At 36.0% G+C, this 12,318-nt stretch overlaps 1 protein-coding gene across 1 annotated transcript; it reads right to left on the bottom strand.

Annotated features, from left to right (window-relative positions):
• Positions 1-497: 497 nt before the first annotated feature.
• On the bottom strand, positions 498-12,277 carry mpl (MPL proto-oncogene, thrombopoietin receptor). Its single transcript, XM_053636456.1, has 12 exons — positions 11,851-12,277; positions 9,934-10,057; positions 9,249-9,421; positions 9,024-9,175; positions 8,735-8,888; positions 5,717-5,822; positions 5,455-5,618; positions 2,868-3,010; positions 2,570-2,729; positions 2,398-2,479; positions 2,207-2,294; positions 498-1,806 (listed from the first exon to the last, which is right to left on the bottom strand). Exons 1-12 carry the CDS (start codon positions 11,930-11,932, stop codon positions 1,378-1,380), a joined length of 1,857 nt encoding a protein of 618 aa, XP_053492431.1. The 5' UTR covers positions 11,933-12,277; the 3' UTR covers positions 498-1,377.
• Positions 12,278-12,318: the final 41 nt, after the last annotated feature.

Genomic DNA, 12,318 nt, shown 5'->3' with positions numbered 1-12,318 from the left:
TTTTAACATTGGAGAGCAAGCCTCCCCTCATTCTGTGTTCCACTTATCGTCCAGTAAGGTCTGTCTCAATGTGTGTGTGGGATGAATTTTGTAGTGCTTTCATGAGCCAAATAATATTTTATAATCTTTATCTTTTTATGTGTAATATTCCTGAACTCTAAATAAAGCTATTGAAAATCGTTGTGAGGGTTTTTTTTTCTTGTGATCTGCTGACTCGTTACTTTCTGATCATGTAGAAGTGGTCAAACCAAAGCTTGAGTAAATAACTGCAAACAAAGACCAGCTTTGTAACGACAAAAATGCTCACTGTTGTGCGAGTTATTGCTATAACAATGGCTTCAAGTCATTTACTGCTGGTTTGTGTGGTACAAGTTTAGTCTAAATAGCAAAAATGCAACAGTAATATGCTACGGTGCTCAAATTAATGCCGCTTAAACACATTCTCCAAAAAGCCATAGCAGTATTTGATGGTTAACCCTCCTTTAAGGATTGGAAGTACAAGAAGTTACAGTTTAGCTAGAATGTTTTAATTAAATTGTGGTAGGTATGTTTAAAAACAAACAAACAAACAAAAAAAAAAAACCCAAAGAAACAAACTTTTTGAAAATAGATTGAGAAAATAATGCAGAAATTAATCCAGTTTTAAATAACGTACATAAAATTGCTAAATATACATAATACATCTGCAAGTTATTTAGTTATATTGTATATATTCATATATAATAGCTACTTCAAAATGAGCTTCAAATACATGTTATAGTGACTGCACACTGACTAAGTGTAATAGTTTGCAACACTGTGAACTTATTTCTCCTCTAATAAAAAGATACAACTGAAAGATGCAATGAAAGTTTGTTTCAAAGATGAATTCTTTTTCCAATAAGAAAGGTATGGCAGATTTTAACTTCTTATGCATCAAGGTTTTTATGTTCCATCTAAATTTATGTGCCTAAAAATATGATCCTCAATTGGAATGGGAGTGCTAGCTCTTCAGCTGTCTTAAACATTGCAAGTGATGACGGTGAGAAATATTACCACCAGTGGTTTCTTGGAATGCCAGAAACTACAACAACTGTTGGGTAATTTTGAAGTTTCTTAAATTTAGTTAAAACACTGGCAGAGTTTTGGGCTTTGTTTTTCCTCTAATTGGAATGACTTGCACTTTGAGAATAATTCCTTCAGAGACTTTTCATACTGTACAACTTCTAGCCTTCAGATAGGAAGCAACAAATCATATTTTCACTACTCTGAGATGCATGAGCTTTCAAACCTGACCAGTTTTTCATATTGCATGTGGGTTAAACCCCAGAAGGTTTTGCCCTGCTTTTACTACACTAAGCCTTCTGGAAGATCAATCTGCCTCTTCCTTAGCTGTTGCTACTGATTTTCCAGATTGGTGTAATGGCTAGTTATGGTGCTGAGGCTTCCAACCTCAGCCTGCAAATAGGAATGGTTGAGGATGGTGGTGGTGGTGGAGGATGAAAAAGTGTCAGAAAAGAGAGAAGAATAACAGCAGATGTTTCCCTCAAGCGGATCTGATAAGGCATTCAGTCCATACACGTAATCATTCCCAGTCAGGCTTGAGATGTCATGGCTGGACTTTAAGATTACATACTCTCGGATCATCTCCAGGCCCGGCACTGCGTACTCCATGTTGTTATCCATAGCCAACTGGTATTGTGGGAAATGTGTGCAGTTAGGTGGCCAGGAAGGTTTCTTCATGACTTGAGCCTCCTTTTCGGACATGATCTCCACCACAGAAGCAGGGGTGTCATCATCACTCTGCTTGATGCTGCCATTGAGCTCCTAGAGTATTAACGCAATAATATTACTTCTAGTAAATTAAATAAATATGGAATTAGTAACACCAGTACCATGGCTCACATATTAGACATTTATTGCAAATACAAGTGCATATAATTAGTGAATATAGCAGTTATTTGGCAACATTATGTGCACTTATTAGCTATGGGTTAATAACATGTGACACCCTGCAACCCACCCCCAAACACACACAAAATAGTTTTTTATTTGAGAAAATCTACCTATTTGCTCTCCTAAAAATCGTATAATTATAGAACAAATGCAAATGGATGACTCTTAAGTAAATTCTAAAAAAAATTTCTAATCCTAAATAATTCCCATTCAAGACAACTAGTAGGCAGCTTGCAGAATTGTGTTATTAATATGCCAAGATGTAATTTACCCAGTGTTGTCCCTCGATATCTTTCAGGAAATTGTCCAGCACATCATTCAGGTTTGGAACTGGTGGCCAGAGAACCTTCTTGATCTTACTAAAGAACAACGATTGTAAACAAAACATGAATCGCACACTCAATGCATGTTTGCCTCTTTAGAATTTTGTATAATGTTAATATGGTTGATGTTTAAACTGACCTAACATATCTGGAGGAGGAGGAGAACAATACCACAGAAATGATGAGCAATCCAAAAGGCACAAGTACAATAAACAGCAACCCTGTATCCGGGTAGAAACACTGGTGAACATCTCATTAATTCAAATAATTAATTTGTGTTTCTTGGATTGTGTATGTGAAGGCTTCAGTACCTGCTTTCGAAGTCAGCTGTTTTGTGAAAGGTTTAGACCAAGCACTCCAGTTCCCACTATAGAAAGATCCATTGGGGCTAGCTTGTATTTGGATGGTGTACTGGCCACTTGCTTGCACATCCAGACAGATACTGGTACTAGAATTGTGCACTGTGAAATACTGGCACAGTATACAGTTTTATTTATAACCAGAGTTAATCTATGAAATGAACATTTCTTCTATCTAATCATATTCCTTTCTTTTTTAGTTATACTTTGTTCAGTAGTTTTATTGCTTGTGTATTTGCTTGTTCCTTACTTTCCACTTGCTCTCTTCTTGTAGCTGGTAGCGAACCTGATACATTAAATGGTCAGATATTTGTGGAAGAGGACAGATCCATCTCAGACAAAGCCTTTCTCCAATGAGCTCTCCAATAAGTCCTCCTGGGGGCTCGGTTTTGACTAATCATGGAAAAAAAATGCCTTGGTGCAAATTAAGGATATCACAATAAATAAAGCATTTCCCTTTGAAAACATTGGTTTAAATGTATTTATACCACAACACTGCTAACTGCTGGATTCTGATCAGGTTCACGCCAAGTGAATGTAAAAGGGTGACATTGGGCCTCATTTATCAATCTGGATACAGAACAGATTTATTTGTAAATCATTTATAGGATATTTAGTATTCATTAAAATCCCGTAAATTCAGGGAAAAAATGTTTGTATTCTATCATGGTCCTGAGTGTGTTTAAATTTACGCATAAGAAGACTAATTCATGTAAACTTTGTTTGGTTTCATATCATATAAATTGAGATGAGTTACCGCATTTTTATATACACATTACACTGTCATGCTTAAGTATTTCAATTACACACAGAAAACTAGTCATTTCATATTAAAGGCTTTAACTAGAGAAATATTAAATATGAAAAAATAAAAAAAATTTAAGCAAATATAAACTTGTAAATTCACACAACTAAGACCAGTCATTCAACCTTTAGAATGTTCTATATTTCTGCATCAATGCGACCATAATCAGAAGTCCTAAAAGTAGATAAAGAGAACCCAATTAAACAAATGTGACAAAAATCTTATACTTGGTCATTTATTTATTGAGGCAAATTATCCAATATTACATATCTGTGAGGGGCAAAAGTATGTGAACGTTCAGTATCAGGTGTGACCCCCTTGTGCAGCAATAACTGCAACTAATCGTGTCCGGTAACTGTTGATCAGTCCTGCACATCGGCTTGGAGGAATTTCAGTACAGAACAGCTTCAACTCTGGGATTTTCTTGGGTTTCCTCACATGAACTGCTTGCTTCAGGTTCTTCCACAACATTTCTATTGGATTAAGATCAGGACTTTGACTTGGCCGTTCCAAAACATTAACTTTATCCTTCTTTAACCGTTCTTTGGTAGAATGACTTGTGTGCTTAGCGTCAATGTCTTGCTGCATGACCCACTTTCTCTTGAGATTCAGTTCATGGACAGATGTCCTGATATTTTCCTTTAGAATTCACTGGTATACTTCTGAATTCATTGTTCCAGTAGTGATGGAAAGCCGTCCTGGCCCAGATGCAGCAAAACAGGCTCAAACCATGATACTACCACCAGCATGTTTCACATATGGAATAAGGTTCTTATGCTGGAATGCAGTGTTTTCCTTTCTCCAAACATAACGCTTCTCATTTAAACCAGAACTTTCTATATTGATTTCATCCGTCCACAAATAATATTTTCAATAGCCTTCTGGCTTGTCCACGTGATCTTTGAGCTGCAGAAGGGCAGCAGTGTTCTGTTTTCTTTCTCCTTGCAACCCTGCCATGCACATGTACATCAGCGAATATGAGAGAGGCCTTTAGCTGCTTAGTATTTACCCTGGGTCCTTTGTGACCTCCATTTGTACACAATCTGTCTGACTGTGGATTGGTGGAGTCCAAACTCTTTAGAGATGGTTTTGTAACCTTTTCCAGCCTGATGAGTGTTAACAACTCTTTTTCTGAGGTCCTCAGAAATCTCCTTTGTTCATGCCATGATACACTTCCAAAACATGTGTTGTGAAGGTTGGACTTTGATAGATCCCTGTTCTTCAAATAAAGCAGGACGTTCACTCACACCTGATTGCCATCCCAATGATTGAAAACACCTGACTCTAATTTCACCTTCAAATGAGCTACTAATGCTAAGAGGTTCAGATACGTTTGGCACTCACAGATAGGTAATATTGGAACATTTTCCAGAGAAAATGACCAGTTACCGAGACACGCTGCTTTGAATAAAAAAATAAAGTGGTTTCTCTGTGTGATGTGCTTGGTGTTCACCATCACCTGGGTACAGTAGATACCCAGATTTTGGTAGTTGTTATTCTGTTAAATAATAGACATTATATTGGCATAGAGGTGAGTCAAAATAAGTTTCAGAGAGTCTTTTTTTGTCATTTACTTGTCATGCCTGTGCACCAGCCTAGTCATTTTCGGTGACTGGTATTCATCAACATACGCATGCTAGTATGAAGAAAATCAGCCTTTCCAAAACGTTTGTGAATCTGCTGGAAATGATTTGTTCAGTTGGGCTTACACAAACATTTATACACAGCTTTACTAAAATATTGATAAATCGGGTCCATTGTGGTTTTTATGCACAGCGTAGTGACTTAGGAAAGCTGCTTAGGAAGACTGCAGAGGGAACGACTGTTTATGGCGGCTATAATATAATTAATAACAGTACTAACCTTGTATTGAGGATGTTCCACAAAATTAAATGTAACTATAAACTGATAACATTATGACCTGTCATTGTTTAATAAATAACAACAATTAGAATTGACAATGCATATTCTGTACTTGAAACACAAATGTGTATATTAAGAAAGTTAAAATGTATTAAAAAAAATAGCTTACTGCTGTTGTTCATCCTGAACACGTCCATGTAAAAGGTTTGGTTAAGGAGCCCGAATGTAGCCGTAAGATAAACCTGAAACATGGTGCATTCGTCCCCACAGAGAACACACTGACTTGCAGAAGCATTATTGTTCTCACAGGTCTTCCAGTTCCCCCAAATATTTCTGAAACAAATGACACACTATACTCAACCAAAGATTTATTTTATTACGAATAACTGAGGCTAGAGTGTATATTGCAGAGTGTGAAAAGACAGTGTTACCTGTCGGTTTGTCGGTAATGTAGGCTCGCATAACCATATCTCTCCTTGTTCCACTGACATCGGACTTGGCGCAGATCAGAAGTGTGGCACATTAATTCAATGTCAGCTGCAACAAAAACAAGGGGAGTTTAGCTTTAAAGCCACAATTAATTCATTAATGTGCTGCACTGAATAAATGTCATGTTTGTGATACTTTATCAGATTTCATTTTGGCTTTTTTGGGGGTTTTTTTATCCTCAGTGTAGTCATGGCCAATTCTCTTCCCTATCACTGATAGTACCAACCAGGGAGGATTCCTCCAAGACACATGAAGCCAGCCAATCACATCTTTTCAAACTTTTGCTCATGAAACATCAGGGGATGCTGTAACACACTCAAAGGAAAGCACTATCCACACCCTTTTGCATGCATGAGCTCAGAGACACCCATGATTGGCTAGTGTCGGTGTGTCCCTTCCCTCGCTGAGAACACGGCCAATTTTGATCTCTTGGGCTCCTGGCTTCAGATGTGGCTTCAAACTTGAATCTCCCTGGATGATAGGGAATCTCCGGATGATAGGGACTCTCCAGATGATAGGGAAAATGCTTTTCTGTTGCACCACCTGGGTGCCCTGTTTATCCGATTTCTACAGTAAGTGTTACAGTTAACCCAAATACGGGGTAATTTTGAACATTTCACCTTTATCACTTTCGGTTCAATAATGAAATAAGATGCAAAGTAGGTAACCTTCAAATAAAGTGTTACTTAAAGGGGTTGTGAACATCTACAAGCACCTTTTTCTTGGATTTGGAAATCTGATGAAAGGAATAAATCCAAATTCACATATGTAAATATTTGTAATAAATAAATTATATATATATATATATATATATATATATATATATATATATATATATATATATATGCCATATTTCTACATTTTATTTTAAGTACATATTTCAGAGCATGGCAAATATTGTAACGCGAAATATTTGCACTAAATATATATCATTTTAACATTATCATGATGTAAAATAAATATTTGCAATAAGTATAAATATTTTATTGAACTAAATAAATAAGATAAGATAAGCTAACATTTACTGATCCCCCACTGGGGAAATTCTGTCGTTACAGCAGCTCAATTACACAAAAAACAGATAGGAAAGAATACACATTAAATAGGAATAGAATTGAAATAAAGTATCTAAAAATATATATACACAATAGGAATAGAAAAATAAGAATTAGAGTAGTAAATATATAATAATAATGGTAATATGTACACTATGGACACCTCAATGTATGTACAGATGAACACATTTTTGAATATATACAGATGTGTAACACCTTGTTTATATACATGAGTGGATAAATGGATTATTGCGCAGTTAACAACAGAGGGGTGAGCAACAAATAATAATAATGTATGGGTAGTTGATGCAAAAAACAGCTAGCAGTGCTTCATTATGTTATTGTTGCATTAAAGAGTCTGACTGCTGTAGGGGTGAAGGACCTGCGGTAGCACTCTTTCTTGCACTGAGGGTGCAGCAGTCTGCTGCTGAAAGAGTTGCTCAGGGACCCCAATATCTAATACAGGGGGTGAAAGGAATTGCTCATGATAGACGCCATCTTAGCTAACATCCTCCTCTCCCCCACCACCTCTATGCTGTCCAGAGAGTAGACCAGGACAGAACTAGCCCTCTTAAGCAGTTTGCTATAAGGCTCACAATTGAATATATAACATATATAACAATTTAAACAATCACATTAAAATATTTAATTTAACGTGTGATTCATTAAAAGCACTTTAAATGTCAAATATTTGTGTCAGATGTTCAGATTAAATATTTAAGCATGTTTAAATACAGCATGTCAAATGTTTTATATATATATATATATATATATATATATATATATATATATATATATATATATATATATATAAATATCATATCTGATATATAAACTAAATATTTCATTTATCCTGAAATACTATATCATGCATCTTTCATTTACAAATAAGTTTTCATTTATATATTTGTTTATAATCCTAAATTTGTTATTTCAACTAAATATATAGCATGTGCATGGATTTGGGAATCTCTCCAGATAACTACAGTATATACCGATTGAAGGCACCAATGATAAAACGATCAGAGTCACATTGTGCTTGAATTCCAGAATTTGTATTTAAAAGTTCAGAACCTTCTTATGTCATAATAGTTGAGAACAGAGAAAATCTTGATGATATGTTCACTAGGCCCATTCATAGTGTTTATGAAGACAGCAAAAGTTTATTGTTTACACTATGTTAATTGAAGCATGGAAAAATGCTTGCGCGGACTCTGATCTTGCTTTCGTGGGTATTCACAATAATACAGTGATGAACTTATACTAATTTATTCAACTGAGCATCATCATCACTTAAATACTGAAAACTCACAGAATATACATTATACATCAATCTCAACTTGAATATGATGAATTATTAATTATTAATATTATTATTGTATTATTATATTAATATTAGAGCAATTACTAATGAGATATATTGAAGAAATTTCACTGTAAGTTAACAATGAAATTCACTCAACTGGGCGTCCGCCATTACTCAAAGCCTATTGGCTGATTTCGGTCATGTGACTGGACTGTGATCATTTTTCCATAGCATGGCTTTATTTTAAATGGAAAATTCTGTGACCCCGATCTTTCTATCATCCAAGTACATTTATGAGATCATTCTTCACTGCTCAATCAACAGCCGTGGATGCACAACTCCAAAAATACAGTTTTGTGACTCTGATCGTTTTTTCATTGTGTTCTTCAATTGCCTGATATTTAAAACATCTTTCAGTACCTATGAAAACATATAATGGTGTGTTACCTAGCTCATTACCAATATAATTACAGAGTCGGGGGAAATCTTATGGTTTTACGATTTTTGAAAAATGTTGAACAGCGTCTGTGAGCAATCTACAGAACAGTTGCGACTACTGACTATTGACTAATTTATTTTTTATTGCTGAGCTCTCTCACCTGCTGTCTGAGGCACCGTGACTGTAACTGAAGGTGTCCAGTCACTCCAATGGCCTCCAGTATCAGCAAAACTGAACTTACTCCTGATCTGCACTGTACATGGCTGCCCTGGGACCAGGGAGAGCAATGTATGCTCACAGCTGGAGCCTTTCTTCTACAAAAAGATAACAATTATTATAATAATAATAATAATAATAATAATAATAATAATAATAATAATAATAATAAATTACAAAACATTTTCATAGAAGTGTGCTTATGAACTTGAACTTGTCTGCTTGAAACTCACCAGTTTAACTGTATCCTGTAATGCCTTAGAGGTGTAACGTAGCTCATACTGAACATGATCTTTGTGTTCTGTAGGTGCTGGCCACTTAACCAGAATTTGCCCTGCCTTTCCAGTATAGTCAAGAAATACATTTGACGGAGGATTAAACAGGCCTGGAGAGAGGAAATGCTTATTAATAACTCATTCACAGACACCAGCTCTGCTTAATGTGCACATCATTCTTACAGTTGTCCTCTACATGAAGGGTGCGATTGTAGACAGTTGTGTTGGAGTCTTTATCCACCACTCTGACTTGTGTGTAGGCGAATATATGGACATCAGTGTCTGGGAAGACGCAGACATGGAGGATTTTTCCTTCCGCACTGTCTTGCTGACTTATATTACATCTGCTCTCTGCACTGTGATTGAATAACAATTACTCATTAGGACATATCCACACACACACACACACACACACACACACACACACACACACACACACACACACACACACACACACACACACAGAAACTATACAAAACAATATTACAATGAAAAAAAAAACCCCACCACAAACACCACAATACTAAATACACCTGCATAAGTATAAATTAAATTGCAGTATGTTACTAAATGTTGAGTGTCAAAAAGGCTCAGGTCTCTGGGTGTTAATTTACCCCACACTGCAGCCTCACTTGTGAATTTTGGTGATTAACCACAAGCAATGTATTAATTAAGACAAAGGTTCCCAGTCCTGGTCCTGGAGTGCCCCTTGTCCTACTACACATATTAGTGTTTTTAACAGATCAGCTAATTAACAGCCTTTCCTGAGCTTTTATTAACAATACAAAAATATATACTTTGCCACATATTTTCTTTATTGTGTTGTATTATGGGTTTTTATAAATAAGTATTTTCATATACTACTCACTCATCCTCTATTTGATAAAGGAAGTCATAGGATTTTCCCACAGGTGCGTCCCAGAAGCAAGTGAAGTCTGAAAATGTTCTAGTGAAGCACGCTGGGTATGGCTCCGCAGCCAGCAATGACACATCTGAAAACAGAAACATGAGGAATGCTGTGGTGTAAGTAAGGAACAAAGCAGGGAATGGTGTTCTGTTAGCATCCTGAGGATTATTTTCCTATTACAGTACTTCCTAAAGTGTTCCTCTTACACCACAGCAATTTGCCAGAGATTGCATTTTTTTAAATTAATGAAATAATGACATACAATACTTTCTTATACTTTACACAGTGCTGTGAAAAAGTATTGCTGCCATCCTGATGTCTTCTGTTTTTGTGTATATCTCATACTAAATTGTATTCAGAAATGAAAACAAAATCTACGATAAAACAAAGGCAACCTGAGTAAACACGAAATACAGTTTTTAAATGATAATGTTATGCATTGAAGCAAAAAAAAAGTTATGCAATATAAACTGGGTTTGTGTGAAAATGTATTTGCCCCCGTAGTTATTAATTCCCCAAATCTATGAAACTGCATTGATAATGGGGTTCAGCTGGACTTGACGTGACCAGGCCTGATTACTGCAAACCCTGTTCAAGCAAATCAACACTTAAATGGAACTTTTTCAACTGTTGGTTAAAAGATCTTATCCAGTAACACACAATTCCAAAATTGAAAGAAATTGCAGAAATGATGAGGAAGAAGTTGATTGAAATACATCAGTCTAGGAAGGGTTACAAAGCTATTTCAAAGGCTCTGGGACTCCAAAGAACCACAGCGAGAGTCATTATCTCCAAATGGAAAAACTCGGCACAGTAGTGAACCTTCCCAGAAGCGGCTGACCTTCTAAAATTTTCAATAGTTCCATTTAGTTTTTCACATGGGTGATAGGCGTTGGATAACTTTTTTTGCTTCAATAAAAACTCTATTATGTGTTTACTCAGGTTGCCTTTGTTTTATGTTGTAAGAGCTAAAACTATTTAGTATGAGATACACACAAAAACAGAAGAAATCAGGATGGCATCAAATACTTTTTCACAGCACTGTCGCTACATCTGCAAAACCACTTCCTGTTATCATTTACGTTACAGCAGCTATAAACTCTCCTGAAGTTGGTGGAAAACTTCACCCTTATGGCTGTTACCACGTCCTGACACTGGAGACTCCTTTAGAAAATGCTAACGAAACATCTTTACATGGAAAGCCTCACCATACCAATGAATGTACATTTCCATTGTTAAACAGCATTGTGTTTTTTAAATGTGTATTTTAGGCTTAGATTATGTGGAGCATCCACTATACAGGTCCCTGAATATCAACCTGTGATTTGTCTCACACAGAAGGTCTTCTGGTCTTCTGACCAAACAGTTTCATAAATTCAACAGCACTGTGGTATCAAGTTATACAATACATGTGACAAGAATGAAAGATCAAATATTCATCAGTAAGTAATCAAATTGAATGAAAAAAAAAATAACAACAAAAACCCTGTGGTTAAAGGCTCTGGGTTACTGATCAGAAGGTCAGGAATTCAAGCCCCAGCACTGCCAAGCTACGACTGTTCGGCCCTTGAGCAAGGCCCTTAATCCTCAATTGCTCAGTTGTATAATTGAGATAAATGTAAGTCACGCTGGATAAAGCCGACTGCCAAATTCCATAAATGTAATGTAATGTACGGAGAAAGTATGCACTGTTGAAACTGGATTAAACATGTCAACTTGTTTAAGTACACAAATCTTGACAGTCATAACATTTTAAGTCTGTAATTTGATAGTACCTTCGTACTATTAACACAGGAACAATTGATTAAAGCTATGCCTTAAAATAAGTGTGTTAAATTATTACAATAAGAAAAAAAACAACACTGTTTTTCTCCCTACCTTGTTTTGACAGATGAGGGTTGCAATTCACCTGCACAGTCAGACAGAAGAACAAGATTGAATAGGTTATCTGTAGATCCATTGTCTGTGCAGGTTCTCGTTTAACCCATGACTATTCAGAACTGTGAGAGTTAATCATCTTGGTACATGTGGGTATTTGTTCAGAACAAGTAAAGGAACACATTTGTGTTGGGTGTTGGGTATATTGTGACTGTGGTGGGCGGCTCTAATGTGCAAGACCTTGACAAAGTAGGAAGTCACACAAACAGTCTTCATACACACTCTCTCTCTCGAACACACAATCACACATTTTCACACATTTACAGAAAAGTTATCACAAAGCTCTAACAAATCGTTACACAGAGGATGAAAACTGACAAATAAATTAGGATGTCTAGTTTCACTTCTAGTAACTCAGTTACAAAGGAATTCATATTCTAAAAGCATAAAATCCAGCATATCTGAATA

Source organism: Ictalurus furcatus, chromosome 11 (genome assembly GCF_023375685.1).
Source record: "Ictalurus furcatus strain D&B chromosome 11, Billie_1.0, whole genome shotgun sequence".
Taxonomy (NCBI): domain Eukaryota; kingdom Metazoa; phylum Chordata; class Actinopteri; order Siluriformes; family Ictaluridae; genus Ictalurus; species Ictalurus furcatus.
The sequence above is the reverse complement of the archived record's forward strand: the minus strand, read 5'-3'. Positions and strand labels throughout refer to the sequence as shown.

Bases quoted from the DNA above. Each gene is read 5' to 3' on its own strand.
- mpl (XM_053636456.1), bottom strand. From the start codon at position 11,932: ATGGATCTACAGATAACCTATTCAATCTTGTTCTTCTGTCTGACTGTG. The intron at 9,422-9,933 runs GTGAGTAGTATA...ATTCAATCACAG, and splicing joins CTTTATCAAATAGAGGATGA to TGCAGAGAGCAGATGTAATA. The intron at 5,619-5,716 runs GTAACACTGTCT...CATTTGTTTCAG, and splicing joins CATTACCGACAAACCGACAG to AAATATTTGGGGGAACTGGA.